The 16,180-nt window shown below is 41.5% G+C and overlaps 6 protein-coding genes across 6 annotated transcripts; 2 read left to right on the forward strand and 4 right to left on the reverse strand.

Moving 5' to 3' along the window:
* Positions 1 to 74: 74 nt before the first annotated feature.
* LOC119549031 (attacin-A) lies at positions 75 to 942 on the reverse strand. The gene is made up of 2 exons (XM_037856715.1): positions 616 to 942; positions 75 to 548 (listed from the first exon to the last, which is right to left on the reverse strand). Exons 1-2 carry the CDS (start codon positions 900 to 902, stop codon positions 146 to 148), a joined length of 690 nt encoding a protein of 229 aa, XP_037712643.1. The 5' UTR covers positions 903 to 942; the 3' UTR covers positions 75 to 145.
* Positions 943 to 2,116: 1,174 nt separating this feature from the next.
* Positions 2,117 to 2,987, reverse strand: LOC119549030 (attacin-A-like). The gene is made up of 2 exons (XM_037856714.1): positions 2,663 to 2,987; positions 2,117 to 2,595 (listed from the first exon to the last, which is right to left on the reverse strand). Exons 1-2 carry the CDS (start codon positions 2,947 to 2,949, stop codon positions 2,193 to 2,195), a joined length of 690 nt encoding a protein of 229 aa, XP_037712642.1. The 5' UTR covers positions 2,950 to 2,987; the 3' UTR covers positions 2,117 to 2,192.
* A 1,305-nt stretch (positions 2,988 to 4,292) lies between these two features.
* LOC119549029 (attacin-A-like) lies at positions 4,293 to 5,160 on the reverse strand. Its single transcript, XM_037856713.1, has 2 exons — positions 4,837 to 5,160; positions 4,293 to 4,769 (listed from the first exon to the last, which is right to left on the reverse strand). The coding sequence occupies exons 1-2, from the start codon at positions 5,121 to 5,123 to the stop codon at positions 4,367 to 4,369; spliced, it is 690 nt and encodes a 229-aa protein (XP_037712641.1). The 5' UTR covers positions 5,124 to 5,160; the 3' UTR covers positions 4,293 to 4,366.
* A 1,160-nt stretch (positions 5,161 to 6,320) lies between these two features.
* Positions 6,321 to 6,682, reverse strand: LOC119550292 (drosocin). The gene has a single exon (XM_037858884.1). It carries the CDS (start codon positions 6,644 to 6,646, stop codon positions 6,452 to 6,454), a length of 195 nt encoding a protein of 64 aa, XP_037714812.1. The 5' UTR covers positions 6,647 to 6,682; the 3' UTR covers positions 6,321 to 6,451.
* Positions 6,683 to 7,405: 723 nt separating this feature from the next.
* Positions 7,406 to 14,440, forward strand: LOC119550291 (major facilitator superfamily domain-containing protein 6-A). Its single transcript, XM_037858883.1, has 5 exons — positions 7,406 to 7,559; positions 8,812 to 9,213; positions 9,669 to 10,323; positions 10,955 to 12,157; positions 12,439 to 14,440. Exons 2-5 carry the CDS (start codon positions 8,969 to 8,971, stop codon positions 12,619 to 12,621), a joined length of 2,286 nt encoding a protein of 761 aa, XP_037714811.1. The 5' UTR covers positions 7,406 to 7,559; positions 8,812 to 8,968; the 3' UTR covers positions 12,622 to 14,440.
* On the forward strand, positions 14,355 to 15,549 carry LOC119549745 (extensin). Its single transcript, XM_037857987.1, is given in 4 exon segments — positions 14,355 to 14,366; positions 14,667 to 14,728; positions 14,730 to 15,169; positions 15,272 to 15,549. Coding segments are annotated over 4 exon segments (792 nt in total).
* The last annotated feature ends 631 nt before the right edge of the window (positions 15,550 to 16,180 follow it).

The following is a 16,180-nucleotide window of genomic DNA, read 5'->3' on the forward strand; positions in this document are numbered from 1 at the left end:
TTTAATCCTGCTTTACTAAAGATCGATATGGTTTTCTTTATTTCTATTGGTGAGTGAAGAAATATCCCAGATTATTCAACAGATAGTTTTAATTAATTATTTATTTTATTTAAGTCTAAATATAAATACAACAGACTACTATTATTCAACCGAAGTGATGAGTCAGTCCCAGGCCAGCACCAAAGTTGGGCTTCTGATTGGCAAACGGCCCACTTGTCCACTTGCTAGCCGATCCCGTCAGGTCGAAGGTAGTGGCACGATTGGGCGATGACCAAAGGTTAGCACGTCCATCCACGCCCAGTTGCTGTCCGATTCCTGGGAAATTGCTGTGGGTCAGAGAAGCACCGTGTCCATTGATGTGGGAGTAGTCCAGACCGGCTCCATTACGCTGGAACTCGAAGCCATTGGCCAGTTTGTTTTGGGAGGCGAACACCTTGGCGTCCAGATTATGCCTGCCGTTGTTGAAGAGATTGGCATGGGCTTCCTGCTGGAAAACGTCTTTTACTCCGGGAGTGTGGGTCTTGGTTAAGGAGGCACCATGGCCAGCACTAAAAGGAGAAGAGGGTGTTGGTTAACTTTTCTGATAATAGTTTTTCTTTTGCTTATGAAACTCACTTGTTGTAGGCCAAAGTTCCTCCAGTGGTGACTGGACCGCTCTGCGTGTTCCCGGCAGCGAAAACCTGACCCACCACATTGTGGTTGGGATTTCCAATGCCCTTGGAAAGATCCACTCGAGCATCAGCACCACCAGCGGGGTTGGAGGCCAAGGAACCTCCAAGCACCTGGCGGCGGAATCGAATGGGGCGGGATGTGGGAAAGCGACGTTCATTTCCGTAAGGAACAGCCTCTGTTAAAGCGGAAAGGGCCACGATGGCGACGATTAGGATGCTTGACTTCTGCATGTTGCTGGATTGGATTGCTGGAGCTGACTGATGTCCCAAGGTGGCTAAAGATTCGCTTTTATACCTTTCTAAAGGGGGAAGAATTGTTCAGGTGATTCACAAGATTCATCTGGGTGTCGATTTCGGTTTGTCTGTCTTATCAGTTCGGACTTCCCCACTGAGCTTTGATGGGTGAATTACTTTTTGTTTTTTTTCTCGGTGTGTATGTCACCTTTCCTATTTGTTGATCCATTGGCGCTACTTTTTGCTCTCTTATCCTTGCCAGGCTCAAAGAGTCCTTAGTTCCGCTAAGCATCCTGTAGTTCCACCATTCATCACTGGTACACAATCATCTCCCAGTCGACTATGACGACACAGTGCAAAATATTAGTTTTACAGAACTCACTCACTAGGAATATCCATAATATCCCTTAAAAAACAGTATTTTCAAGCGATAGCCTAAGCTAGTAGATTGTTTTGTCTCTCAAACGTGACTTTGTGTGAACTGGAATCAGTAAACTTCTTATCACCTCCGGAGTCAAGCATCTGGCAGCAATCCCAAACACAAATAAATAGGATTCCCCTATAGAATGATTTTGTATTATACATTTTTAATTAGCCTAATAATGTTAATTCTCCGAAGGTATGTATAATAAAGAGGGAAATGTGGAAATTCTGCACATGTTTTAAAATTTCAAAATTTTATAACTTTTATTTTGTGTCTTAAAAATATCGACATAACTCTTCTAATTAATAATTTCATTGATTAGAATTATTCAGCCTTGGTTTGGAACAGTTCAGTTTCTACAACAACCATATAATATTCAACATGCTTAAATGTAATTTTTCCACCACATGTATTTATTAGTGGCATAGTGTGCGGATCTACAACGGATTTGGGGGATAGATCCGCCCACTCGGGTGCAAAGTGACTTAAAATGTGTTGTGAAAAACCACTCCCTATCCTGGATCCGTCACTGCTTGGTCATACTTTTTTCTTGACATGGAATGTTATTCTTTTGCCTTTTCTTTTAACTTTCTTTTAGCCATGCTTTTCTTATAGACAACATGTATATATTTGTAAAGATACAAAGAAAACCGATAAAAATAATTATACCCAAACGGTATTATTTTTATCCAAATGGTCTAGTCCTCTTCAATATAGGTGATTTTCAGGTAATGTGGTAATTTTGAGGTATTTCTTTTGGGTGTACAAAATTAAAAATTTCTTAAACTTGCATTTAAAATATAATTTATTGTCATTCATTTATTATAAATAATTTAATTTTTATAACTATCAAAGAAAGTAGTTTAACCAAAGTGGTGGGAGAGACCCAGACCAGCTCCAAAGTCGGTCTTCTGGTTGGCAAATGGTCCACTTGTCCACTTGCTGGCCGATCCCGTCAGATCCAAGCGGGTGGCCCGATCTGCCGATGACCAGAGATTACCACGTCCCTCCAGACCAAGTTGCTGGCCGATTCCTGGGAAATTGCTGTGGGTCAAGGAAGCACCGTGTCCATTGATGTGGGAGTAATCCAGACCGGCTCCATTACGCTGGAACTCGAAGCCATTGGCCAGTTTGTTTTGGGAGGCAAACACTTTGGCATCCAGATTATGCCTGCCGTTGTTGAAGAGATTGGCATGGGCTTCCTGCTGGAAAACGTCTTTTACTCCGGGAGTGTGGGTTTTGGTTAAGGAGGCACCGTGACCAGCGCTAAAAGAGGAAGAAGGTCTTGGTTATCTTTTCTGATAATAGTTTTTCTTTTGCTTAGGAAACTCACTTGTTGTAGGCCGAAGTTCCTCCAGAGGTAACCGGGCCGCTTTGTGTGTTACCAGCTGCGAAAACCTGACCCACCACATTGTGGTTGGGATTTCCAATGCCCTTGGAGAGATCCAATCGAGCATCAGCACCACCAGCGGGGTTGGAGGCCAAGGATCCTCCAAGCACCTGGCGGCGGAATCGAATGGGGCGGGACGTGGGAAAGCGGCGTTCATTTCCGTAAGGAACTGCCTCTGTTAAGGCGGAAAGGGCCACGAGGGCGACGATTAGGATGCTTGACTTCTGCATGTTGCTGGATTGGATTGCTGGAGCTGACTGATGCCCAAAGTTGGCTAAAGATTCGCTTTTATACCTTCCTAAAGGGGGAAGAATTGTTCAGGTGATTCACAAGATTCACCTAAGTGTCGATTTCGGTTTGTCTGTCTTATCAGTTAGGACTTCCCCACTGAGCTTTGATGGGTGAATTACTTTTGTTTTTTTTCTCGGTGTGTATATCACCTTTCCTATTTGTTGATCCATTGGCGCTACTTTTTGCTCTCTTATCCTTGCCAGGCTCCCAGTGTCCTTAGTTCCGCTAAGGACCCTGCAGCTCCACCATTCATCTCTGGTACACAATCATCTCGCAGTCGACTGCGACGACACAGAGCCAAACATTAGTTTTACTGTACTCTCTCACTAGGAATATCCATAACATCCCTTAAAAAACAGTAATTTCAAGCGATAACCTAAGCTAGTAGATTGTTTTGTCTCCCAAACGTGACTTTGTGTAAACTGGAATCAGTAAATTTCTTATCACCTCCGGAGTCAAGCATCTGGCAGCAGTCCCAAACACAATTATATAGGATTCCCCTATAGAATGATTTTGTATGGTACATTTTTAATTAGCCTAATAATGTGAATTCTCCAAAGGTATGTATAATAAAGAGGGAAATGTGGAAATTCTGCACGTTTTAAAATTTTGAAATTTCTTAACTTTTATTTTGTGTCTTAAAAATATCGACATACCTCTTCTAGTTAATAATTTCATTAATTAGAATTATTCAGTCTTGGTTTGGAACAGTTCAGTTTCTACAGCAACCATATAATATTCAACATGCTTAAATGTAATTTTTCCACCACATGTATTTATTATCAGAAATTATTTAATCATTATTTGAATCATCAGAACTAAGTAATAACACTTGGGTTTTCCGAATGCCCTGCACCTCTATAAGCATCACATACTTTTTAGTGGCATTGGGCATTGCGCGGATCTACGACGGATTTGGGGGATAGATCCGCCCACTCGGGTTCAAAGTGAATTAAAATGTGTTATTCAAAAAGTATGCAGCAAAAAAGTTGTTTGGAAAACCACTCCCTATCCTGGATCCGTCATGCGTGGTCATACTTTTTTCTTGACATGGAATGTTATTCTTTTACTTTTCTTTTATCTTTCATTAAGCCATTCTTTTCTTAAACACAAAATGTATAAATTTGTAAGGAAATAATGAGAACCGATAAAAAGACGTATACCCCAACGGCATTATTTTGTACCCATGTGGTCTAGTTCTCTTCAATTAAGGTGATTTAGAGGTAAATAGTTAATTTTGAGCTATTTTTTCTAGGTGTACAGAACAGAAAATTTCTTAAACTTGCATTTTAAATTATAATTTATTGTCATTCATTTATTATAAAATAAACTAATTGATTAATCAAAGAAGGTAGTTTAACCAAAATGGTGGGAGAGACCCAGACCAGCTCCAAAGTCGGTCTTCTGGTTGGCAAATGGTCCACTTGTCCACTTGCTGGCCGATCCCGTCAGATCCAAGCGGGTGGCCCGATCCGCCGATGACCAGAGATTGCCACGTCCCTCCAGACCAAGTTGCTGGCCGATTCCTGGGAAATTGCTGTGGGTCAGAGAAGCACCGTGTCCATTGATGTGGGAGTAGTCCAGACCGGCTCCATTACGCTGGAACTCGAAGCCATTGGCCAGTTTGTTTTGGGAGGCAAACACTTTGGCATCCAGATTATGCCTGCCGTTGTTGAAGAGATTGGCATGGGCTTCCTGCTGGAAAACGTCTTTTACTCCGGGAGTGTGGGTCTTGGTTAAGGAGGCGCCATGGCCAGCGCTAAAAGGGAAAGAGGGTTTTGGTTCACTTTTCTGATAATAATATTTCTTTTGCTTGGGAAACTAACTTGTTGTAGGCCAAAGTTCCTCCAGTGGTAACCGGGCCGCTTTGTGTGTTACCAGCTGCGAAAACCTGACCCACAACATTGTGGGTGGGATTTCCAATGCCCTTGGAGAGATCCACTCGAGCATCAGCACCACCAGCGGGATTGGAGGCCAAGGAACCTCCAAGCACCTGGCGGCGGAATCGAATGGGGCGGGATGTGGGAAAGCGGCGTTCATTTCCGTAAGGAACAGCCTCTGTTAAAGCGGAAAAAGCCACGATGGCGACGATTAGGATGCTTGACTTCTGCATGCTGCTGGATTGGATTGCTGGAGCTGACTGATGCCCAAAGGTGGCTAAAGATTCGCTTTTATACCTTGCTAAACGGGTAAGAACTGATCTGGTGATTTACAAGATTCATCTGGGTGCCGATTTCGGTTTGCCTGTCTTATCAGCTTGGAGTTCCCCATTGAGTACCAAAGGTGAATCACATTTTTGTTTGGTTGTGTGCGCCACTTGACCTCATCACCTCCCCTTTGGTGTGCGACCCATTGACGCCACTTGTTGCTCTATTGTTCGGATTTCACCCTCACCCTATGTTGGCATCTTCAAGTGGTTTCCTTTGTGGCCTGATGGAGGAGCGCATCATCATCTTGCGCAGGACAGCATTTGACAGTTATAAGCGATTCGCAATCATCTTTCTCACTTGATGTCAGGCTTTATCAATAGGTTTTGATTGGCTTTTAGGGGAGGCAATATATTTGGGGAGGTAGAAAGGGTTAATGAGCGAAATAAAGAGACCGGGAGAGAATTTGAGTGAAGTTTCCACCGAATTCTAATTGAATTTTCTGCGCAGGAGCAGGCAAAAAGGATTCAAGCCAAAAGAGAGAAGAGCGGAAACTTTAACTCGAAGTGTCAACGAAAAGTTTACACTGGAAAACAAATTTTTTATAAGCTCATAAACTTAAATAATTAGAAATTTGAACTAAGCCTTAATAAAATGTTTAAAAAACAAATAATAAATACAGAAATATATTATTGGCTTAGAAAACATAAACATATTAAACATAGACATGATAATTGAAAAAAAACAAGTTCATTTTTTCAATATGGTCGAGTTTCTATAGTACTTTACTTTAATAAATTGATTGTTATTTTTCATTTCCAAGCTTTTAAAAACGAACAAATAATGTTTATAAAGAAATTCATTTAGATTTCTGTTAGGGGGCTTGCCCAATGACAAACCCATTCATTATGATCTGCAGCTATCGGGTGAATTTGCTTAAGTCATATAAGAATCTACTATAAGACCGGTTTGTGAATCACAAAAGTCACCAATTTTATGCGTTTAGATTTATTATTTCTCGTACGTGACTTTGTGCCTTTTTTTGACTATGTATAATTCTTATCAGCTCTACAACAGCTCAGCATCCGTTGATTGCGCTAGGAACCCCCTAAGAATTTCGTATTATATTAGAGAAGACATTGTTAAAAACTGTTGAGAAACTGTTTTGCTGCTGTATTTGTTGTATTTATTATTAATTGTTTAACAGAGATAAGAAATATTTTTAAATTTTGAAGACATCAATACAATTTTTGATCGGATGTTCATTTTGGGTTTTTCCTTGGGGTCCACATCTTTAGGCGGGCAGAATGGGAGGAGGCCTTATAGCAGCTTGAGCCAGGTGATCCTCGACGGTGAATGCCTCGCGCCTCACTCGAATGGGGCGGGGATGGGAGGTGGGGCGTGGGCTGTAGGGGCGTGGCTTGCCGGGAGTGGCCAAAGCCACGGCGAACACGCAGGCCAGAAGCAGGAAAACGATGCTGAACTTCATTATGTTTTGAGTAATCAAGTCGAACTGATTTGATTTCAGTTTCCATTGGCTTTTTATAGGAGCCATCGGAGCAATATTTAGAGATTCGTAGTGTGGGCACGTCTTGGTTGCGGTCGCCTGTGGTTCCCCATCTCGGGGACTTTTAATCTTGCTTATCAGCGCTGGGTTGCGAAGGTGAACGGCTTGACAATTGGCCTTTTCTTGGTAAATGTGCTCACATTGGCGGCGTAGTAGCTAGGTAATTTACATTTTGGGCAGTGGTTAGAAATCTATCTTAATAAAATGTCCCCTACATTTTTTCACATCTTAAAAGGTAAGTCGTCGATGCAGTTTTATAAGGGATACTGTAGGATAATGTAGTTTTACTTAAATTGTAAAAAATAATACCAAATAATACCAATAATACCCAAATTGAAAAAAAAAAATCACATTTATTAGTACTAATATTAAGAAAAAGTTTTTTATTTAAAGCCCCCTCTTTACTTAATTTTTTTCATAGAATTGTATATTTTTTAAGCAAGGAAGTTCAATTTTTAAACCATTATTTTTGGCGCCAGGTTGTCACTTTCACTCGCTCCATCTCTCTCGCACCCGCATTGACAGGTCGACCCTCCCTCTCTTTCGCTCTCTTTGAAGTCCTGCTGTCGGCCGCGTCAAATCTCATTAGACTGGATACACACACATTCGCACGCGACAGCGGAACGCGCTTGAGCGAGCTTTTCCGTCCGCTTTTGAGCGCAACATTTTCTTTTCGGGGCTCTTTTGGAAAACTCTTGGGCAGCTTGCCAAACGCTCGTATAGAGGCCAGACGCGAGGAAACTCTGCTTATCGATTACGCACGTAACACATTTGCCCTCACAGCACCGAAGACCAAACAGTTTCAAAATTTCCAGCTAGCCAAACAATATTTCTGGTGTGTAATACATATTCGTATAATTGGGTGAAAAGTGCGAAAAGTTTACATAATACATGGGTGATAGGCAAGGGCTTGAAGGAGGCTTTCGCCTCAAGTGTCTCACCCTGTGACAATGGCCTTCAAGAAGTGTGCGAAAATTGTCTATATATAGAGAGTGATATGTACCTTTAGCTTTTGTGGGCACGTGTGAGCCATTAAAAAAGGAATAAATCTGCAGAAAAGGATTACGAATACCTTAACTGTCACAGAGATAAAGTTGTGCTTAAAAAAGAAACCAAAACCCTGTAAATATATGTACATTGTACATAAATGTGTACAACAATATTTTATATTATTTATACAGTGTATATTTCACTGAATGTTTATACTTTTCTTATTTTTTCTTTCTTTCCTTTAACTTTAATAACCTTTCTTTTCGCAAGAACCCCACACTTGCTTATGTTCTTTGGTAGCAACAACAAGTCTGCTCTATATACTGACAATAACCCACATATACACACACACACCCTCGTACCCATTTACCCACATTTCCTATGTGCCAACGGTGCGTATGTGTGATACCAGTAAACTCAACCAAAAATGTAATAGAAATTACTCACGCTCAAAGCTCACCAGCCAAAGCAATTCACTCAACTCGCTTGAGCTCACTCATAAATCAGAGTGAATGGCAGAGCTTCTTTGTTTTGCCACTGCCAAGTTTCAGAATTATTCGTTTTTCTTTTTAACGACAAGTAAAAAGAGTAAAATTTTTGATTGCTCACTCAAAAGTGGTCAAAAGCAACTGGGAAATGTCAAACGGAAGTAGTTGACAGCAGTAATTGTTCGGTTTCCTGAGTGGAAACTACATGAGTGAAATCCGCTTGAGCTTATCCTTGTAGAAAAACATTAATCCGGATTACACACTATCATAAAGATAGGATTGAATGGGGCTTTCATCTTGCTCTTAATAATTATGACTTTTTACTTAGTTTAACATTTACTGTAACAAATTAGATAACAATTAAAGATTTTACAATTAGAAAAGTTGTTGTCAGAAGTATAAATTTGATTTGAATTTATGTAGTCAAAAAATAAATAGATTCAGTTCAGATTTCATATATGTTTTGTATAAAAAGCTTAGGAAATTTTTAAATCACCCTTATAAATCATGCGATTTGGAAATGACTTCCATTTCGATTTATCACTGTCGATGTGTGTGAGCCATAACAATGCAATGGTAATGCTGAATTGTATCCTTTGTTTTCCACAGCTGCCGAATGATAATGGAGATGATAATGAGGCTGTAACGGGGACAAGAGAGACCAGACCGAAAGGAAGTGCCAGTCAAGAGGGGAAAACCATCAACCAGAGGAGGAGCACGCAGGACCATCCAGTGACACCATCCGAGTTCAAGGAACTAGCGAACAATGAATCCCTACACTGCAGGAGCCGGAGGAGGTGGCGGCGGCGGAGCAGCCAATCCCTTTGGGGCACCCGCCGGAGGAGTGGGCTATGGCCAGCAGGGCTACGCCTACGAGCAGCAGGCAACAGGTGGCTACGACCAGGGAGTGAACTTCGGCAATCAGCAGCAGCAGCAGCAGCAGGGATACGGACCTCCTGGCGCCAGACCACGAGTGGATGTGGAGGCAAGCGGAGAGGTGGATCCCAATCTGTAAGTCGAGAGGACGTATATTTAATTCAAAACACAATAAGAGAGGATTCTTTAATAAGGCCAAAAGAAATATTAAAAATCTTGATCAAACATTTTTCTAACTTATCTATGGAATACATTCTATTCCGAGCTGTCATATAAATTTTAAGTGATTTTAACCATGAATTCTTGACAAATCGGAACATAAAATTCTTTAGAACCAGGAAGAAGCAAATATTTATCACATTTTTGATAGGCTTATTTATATAGCGCTACAAATTGATTCTTGAATTAAAAATGACCACCAATTCTTTTTTAGAAGAAGAGATAAGATTTACCAAAAATGATTGTATTCAAACTATGCTACCATACAATTCTACACGGTAAAAAGAAATTTGTAGACTGCTTATTAGTTTGTAATTTAAGGAATAGTAATTTTTATTATTATCTCACTTATTTGTTATACTTCCCCTTAGTTATCCGGAGGCCAAGGAGTCAACGCACAAAGTTCGCGGCCACTCGGACATTCTGGAAATGTTTTTCGGAGCCAGCACGGAGCGTGAGCTGATTCCCGTGAAGAGTTTCTACTTTTTCTTCTACGCCGCCTTCGGATCGCTTTTTCCGCTGATGGGCGTCTACTTCAAGCAGATGGGAATGAATCCGGGCCAGTGTGGCATCCTGGTGGGAATGCGTCCCTTCGTCGAGTTCCTGGCGGCCCCATTCTGGGGCTCCTATGCGGATCGTTGTCGGCAGGGCAAGCGACTGCTCCTGGGCTCACTTGCCTGCTGGGTCCTCTTCACCATTCCGCTTAGCTTCATCCGACCGGAGGCCATCAACTGCATTGAGCGGCGCAATTCTACGGACTTTGTGCTAACCTACACTCGAACGAAGCGAGATCTGTCGGCCATGTATGAGCCAGAGCAGTTGGATCTGGGAGCTGGGACCATGCCAGCGGATGAGGCTCTGGAGGAGGCGGAGGCAGCCCACAGCAGGCACAAGAGATCCATTTTGCTGCCCAGGATCGATGCGGGCATCTCGCCGGTCCATATCAACTTTGTGAGCAACTACGACGACAAGTACCACAGGGACTATGTGACGCCCATCTTTAGCTCGATGGTGTACAGAACTCCGGTAAGTCGAGTGAAACTTAAATACGAATGAAAAGAAAGTTAGAAAGATTAAGAAAAACCCATGGACATATTAAGTAATATAATGCTTTAAGAATAAAAGTTCGTTTTATTTATGGTAGTTTTAAAAAATTACTTATTAAAATTAGATCAATACACGATTCTCAATATCATGTTAACTTCTGCCATTGAGATACAATTCTGTTTCAGAAACATGTAGATTAGTTAAGGACCGTTTTCTCAATGTCTTATTAATTTTGGTTAGTGAGTTGGTATTACCGCAAATTATAATTTAGATCTGTATTGAAATTGAGAAATCGGAACAAAATCTTTTTTTTGACTCATAGAATTTTAATGAATTCTCTGCATCTAATTTCGTTAATGTTCAGATTTTTAAATGTATTTAAAAGTTTTTCAATTTGTTGTACTTTATCTTCAGAGCATTTTCATAGCTGTTAATGTTGAATATAAAATCCTAATTTATCTAATATGTTTTTCGTTAACCTATTCTTATATTACCATCTCAAGATCTACCTGTTAGGTATGTTTTTAAAACCCTAGAGAATTGCCACAAGGATTTTATCTTTGAAATGTTAAAAAAATAGTAAAATAATAATTTTCTTTTTCCCCCACAGGACATCCAGAAGGCATTCTTCCTGCTGCTGCTGGTAATCCTCATTGGGGAGTTCTTCAGCGCACCGGCGATCACCTTGGCGGACTCCGCTGTGATAACCCTGCTGGGCGAGGATGCGGACAAGTACGGTCACCAGCGAATGTTCGGCTCCCTGGGCTGGGGCATCTCCATGTTCCTGGTGGGCATCGCCCTCGATCACTCCACCTCGTTTTCGAATCACCCGTGCGGAGCTGGCAACAAGGAGAAGAACTACAACATCTGCTTCTCCATCTTCTCGGTGCTGATGACCTGTGCGATAATCTCCGCCTCGAAGATCACCTTCAAGTACGATCCCATCGATGAGCAGATGATGGCGCAGCAGCAGGCGCAGTTCGTGGATCCCAACAAGCGGGCCGAGGATGAGTCGATGAACCAGTTGGCGGCCCAACTGAATCTGCCCTCGCTGGCCGTTGGTAGCGGCAGTGCCGCCTCGGGTGCCGGTGCCGGTGGCGTCAGTAGTTTCCTGGCCGCTGGCCATCAGCCACAGCCGCATATTGGGGCCGAGTCCAAGGTGTTCGCCCAGACGGCCAAGGAGTTGCCGGAGTGGATGACCGTGCTGACCCACTTTAAAGACCTGAAGACCGCTTCCTTCCTTTTCGTTGCCTGGTTCATGGGCTTTGGCATTGGCTTGATATTCACCTTTCTGTTCTGGCATCTGCAGGACTACGGTGGCACTCCCACTCTGTTCGGTGTGGCCTCTGTGATCAATCACGTTTCCGAGATATTTGCCTACTTCTTCAGCTTCCGTCTGATCACCCAAATCGGTCATGTCAAGGTATTGTGTCTGGGACTAATTGGTAATGTGCTGCGATTTCTTTATATTTCCTATCTGACCAACCCGTGGATGGTTTTACCCTTTGAGCTAATGCAGGGCATCACCCACGCAGCCGTGTGGGCTGCTTCCTGTTCTTATATAGCCCACAATACCCCTAAACACCTGAGAGCCTCGGCTCAGGGAGTTCTCCAGGGTATCCATCACGGTTTGGGGCGTGGCTGCGGCGCCATCATTGGCGGCATGTTCGTCACCTATTACGGTACTACTACTACCTTCCGCTGGTACGGCATCGCCTGCCTCTTCGTCCTCGGCTTCTTCATCTTCGTCAACTTCTATCGCAAGGAGCAGGGCTTCATCTCGGAAATACCCGTCACCGAGGATCCGCATCAGGTGAGTTGAGGGGCTGGTAATTAAGGTGGTATAAGCAGGGCTAAGAGAAAAATCAATAACAACCGGGGAGTATATTAGAGAGTTACAGAAAGAATTTATATAATGTTACTTACACTTTAAAGGAGTCTAAAAGTATGCTGCTGGAATCTATCAAAATATCGCCTGTTCATTCATTCATTTATGGTTTTATATAAGAAGTTCACCAAATCAACTATAGATTTTAATGGGATAATATATTGTAATAAAATATCGATACTAACAAATAAATCTTTCCCTTTTAGGTGGCCGAAGAAACCTCGCATTTGGCTCCCCACGGCGTTCCCAGCAATCCGATTCCAAGGGCTCTGTCCAATTCGCGACTGAACGAGATGAACCCGAACGGAGGACCGTACGGCACCTACCAGACCACTGGCGGCAATCTGGATATTCCCGGAGCCAACCCGCACAATCCATTCGCTCAGTAAACGGGAACTCTGATTCCTCGTTGTCGGCATTCAGCCCATTCCTCATACTCACAGAACTAAAACGAACAAAGTATAACCGCAAACATATCTTGGACATTGGCCTGCAATATGAATTGCATAACTGCATTGCTTTATTTTGATTTGTTGGGCAATCAACATACGATCTACACATAGCATAGCATATACATATACACATATATTTTATATAGGACATGCCACATAGCCAGCATAAAGATTCCGTATGAGTTAGATTGGTTACAGTCGATGGAGAGTGGGGGAAATCGAAACGAATTTTCACATAGCAGCTTAGCAATATACATAGGGCAATATATGTGTGTGTACGGATAGATATATATGTATATTGTGCCGATCTATAATATTTATAGGCCTTTTTATATCAGTTGCATGTCGCCGGGCAGAGATTGTTCTACCGGTTTTAGTTTTCAGTTATGAACATGCCGAGTTTGTTGCCTGCTTTTGGGCGATCACAAAAGCAATCACACATACGCATGGGTTAACCCCCGAATCACACATAAAGTACCTAGACAACTATGCAAGCAACCTAATCAGAGATTGAAAATAAAGGAACACCAATAGATGATGTGAATACGGGGCGTTTCAAGGCTACAGGACATCGGGAAGCAGTGGAAGCTGCTTCGCTTAGCCGCAGTTGATTATGACTTGATGTTCACTATACTATTTTATAGTATTAATTTAGATTATCCCTTGTCTTATGGCTTTGAAACGCACCGTATGGGTTTCCCAATAAGTTAGGGGAGTTTCTTGTAAAGAAAAAACTAAACACTAATTTTTAATTAAATTGTTTTAAAATTAAAATTTGTTTCGAGGAAGATAAAAGTAGAATGTTCTTGGTTTCACATATTTAACAAATTTCGGAATTTCCATGAGTTAGAAATTTGAGGAGACACTGTCATCCCCAAAATTGTCCTATGCAATATTACATAAAAACAAAATTAAGTAATTTAAAGGAACATGTACTATGAAATATATATGTAGTTGCATTGAAACCCCAATTTAACTAAACTAAAACTTAAACACAAATGGAGATGAGAAACCAAAAAAATTAAACCAAATGATAAACAAATGTTGTAACGAATGATATTATGGAAAACCGCCTCATTGCAATCAACTGTTGAATATTTTAATTTTTACACAAATATACTAACAAAATGACATATTTTGACATACCTAAGGAAACATATAAAATAGATAAATATGATGTACGTTTATATAGTATATAAAAGTTGACGCACCAAAGTGGAAAGGCAAACTAAACTGTATCTGTACCTAAGAGATATTTTTCCTGATTTCAGCTCGACGATAATGTAGCTAATATAGCAAATCTCTCGCTCGATATACATAAACATTAAAATATTAAATACTGTAAACATTATTATTAAATACTGTTGATAGCAAGTTTGATTGGATATTTTCTAGTAACGATACGCTAGTTCTTGTGTACAGCACCATATTTGTGGACATTTTTGGGGTAGATAAACCTTAGTATTATGCATTCTGTACAACTGCACTCACAGTTATGTTTGTTGAGCCGATATTTAAAAAAAACTCTCTCTCTATAAATATATATATATTGAAAAAAATATTCATAAATGGTATATACACTTATATAAGAATGTACAAGTATTATACACAATGCGCATACATATGATACAAAAGAATACAATACCCAACCCAAAAACCAAGAACCCAAAATGTCAAGTGAAGTAGACGGAAAAAGCAAGAAATCATGTAATTATGTATGTTTAATAAAACGTTTAACTACCGAGTGAAGTCTAAAGACAAAGGCACAAATTCTTTCGTCAACCATCTGTGTTTGTTCTTGGTCTTTATAAAGTAGTCCATATAAATCGGAGCAGTCTGTCGTGACGAGCAAATGAAATGCGGCTTGCGCTGGCACTCTTTTGTTGGGTGTTCTGTTTGGCTTTTGGTCAGATCAATGGAACACCGGCTTATTCACCACCGAAGGCACCAGTGGTGCTACTTCCAGGCGATAGTCCCAGGAGAGCTCCACCACCGCTCAGACCTGTTCCCAGACCACCGCCTCTGAGGCCGATTCCACCGCCTCCCAGGCCAACACCACCGCGATATGTACGACCACGCACCGCCCCGCCCATCAGGAGACCAACAATTCCACCTCCCAAGCCCACAAGAAGAGTAATCACAAGGAAACCGACAATAAGGATCCCAAAGCCACCAGTAACCCAAAGACCTGTAGTGCAAACTACTCGAAGATTCCTGATTTGGTCACGGAATCCTACTAGATTATTACCAACTATACCAAATATAAGGCCAACCCTATGGACCAGGCCACCAGTGCGCCCTCCGTTGCCAACTGTTCGTCCAACACGTCCAAGAGTGGGTCCCACTTTATGGACAAGACCTCCTGTAAGAGTCACAGTGCGGCCCACCGTTCAACCAACGATTAGACCCACCATAAGACGCACCATATGGACCCGACCACCAATATCAAATCGACCCACAATTGCTACACGAAGACCCACTAATCGGCCGACTTTATGGACTCGGCCACCTGTAAGACCTTCAGTTCCCACAAACCCTACAAGAAGACCCACCTTGCGGACAAGACGCCCCATAGGATCCACTTTTTCCACAAGACCTCCAGTTAGAACCACAATTCCCCGTTCGACTTTATGGACTAGGCCTCAAACAAGAACCACTAGGCGATTAACGTTTATTTTTAACGAGTCCACGCCAACACGATCAATTCGCACCACTATACCTCCAAATCCGGAAATCACTAGATCCACAAGAAGCTTAATATTCGTGTTTCCAAGGGATACTACTTCATTGGCTCGTCGTCCCAATTGGACTGTTCATCCCACGGATAGACCAAGAGGATTTTTGGTTACCACTATGAGAGCCTGAAAAATAAAGGTACTAAAATAAAACATGGAAGTTGAACTCCAATAGCACTCCGTCCCAATTGGACTGTTCAGCCAACAGATAGACCGACAAGGGGATTTACCACTATGATAGCCTGAAAAAATAAAGTAACATTTAAACCGATTTGATAAGGACTGGTCTGAAAATATTCTCTGCATTCATGCGACATTAAATTCTGTATAACTTAGCCATCAGTGACGACTTTAAACATTCCATTAAAATGCAGTACAATGGTAAAATAATTAAATACTTGGTAGGAAGGAATGACAGACCTTGGGGTACTTCGTGAAGTAATGTGACTTATAGATTCAGGACGGAATTATTTTTTAGTAAGGTATAACCAAAAAAAACCTCTGTCTTTTTCCGGTTTCTGTCCTTTTCAAAACTTATTTGTTATTATAATGGCAGTACAGTTTGGATTTGTTCCGATAGTCAGCTAACTAGATAACTATTGACTAAGTCACTAAGAATAATTTTTAATATTTACATGAATTTTATTTGAGATTCTTGGTTCGTTTCCTGGCCGGGCTATCATGATCAATCGATAGACTTATCAGTGCCAGTGAACTCCAATCCAAAAGTCCTGAAATGAGAGCAAGCTCAACTAAACTAA

This window comes from Drosophila subpulchrella, chromosome 2R (assembly GCF_014743375.2).
Source record: "Drosophila subpulchrella strain 33 F10 #4 breed RU33 chromosome 2R, RU_Dsub_v1.1 Primary Assembly, whole genome shotgun sequence".
In the NCBI taxonomy this organism is placed as follows: Eukaryota; Metazoa; Arthropoda; class Insecta; order Diptera; family Drosophilidae; genus Drosophila; species Drosophila subpulchrella.

Coding starts and splice junctions, on each gene's coding strand:
- LOC119549029 (XM_037856713.1), bottom strand. CDS start 5,123: ATGCAGAAGTCAAGCATCCTAATCGTCGCCATCGTGGCTTTTTCCGCT. Junction 4,770..4,836: donor GGAACTTTGGCCTACAACAA/GTTAGTTTCCCA, acceptor TTTCCCTTTTAG/CGCTGGCCATGGCGCCTCCT.
- LOC119550291 (XM_037858883.1), top strand. CDS start 8,969: ATGAATCCCTACACTGCAGGAGCCGGAGGAGGTGGCGGCGGCGGAGCA. Junction 10,324..10,954: donor CGATGGTGTACAGAACTCCG/GTAAGTCGAGTG, acceptor TTTCCCCCACAG/GACATCCAGAAGGCATTCTT. Junction 12,158..12,438: donor TCACCGAGGATCCGCATCAG/GTGAGTTGAGGG, acceptor TTTCCCTTTTAG/GTGGCCGAAGAAACCTCGCA.
- LOC119549031 (XM_037856715.1), bottom strand. CDS start 902: ATGCAGAAGTCAAGCATCCTAATCGTCGCCATCGTGGCCCTTTCCGCT. Junction 549..615: donor GGAACTTTGGCCTACAACAA/GTGAGTTTCATA, acceptor TTCTCCTTTTAG/TGCTGGCCATGGTGCCTCCT.
- LOC119549030 (XM_037856714.1), bottom strand. CDS start 2,949: ATGCAGAAGTCAAGCATCCTAATCGTCGCCCTCGTGGCCCTTTCCGCC. Junction 2,596..2,662: donor GGAACTTCGGCCTACAACAA/GTGAGTTTCCTA, acceptor TTCCTCTTTTAG/CGCTGGTCACGGTGCCTCCT.
- LOC119550292 (XM_037858884.1), bottom strand. CDS start 6,646: ATGAAGTTCAGCATCGTTTTCCTGCTTCTGGCCTGCGTGTTCGCCGTG.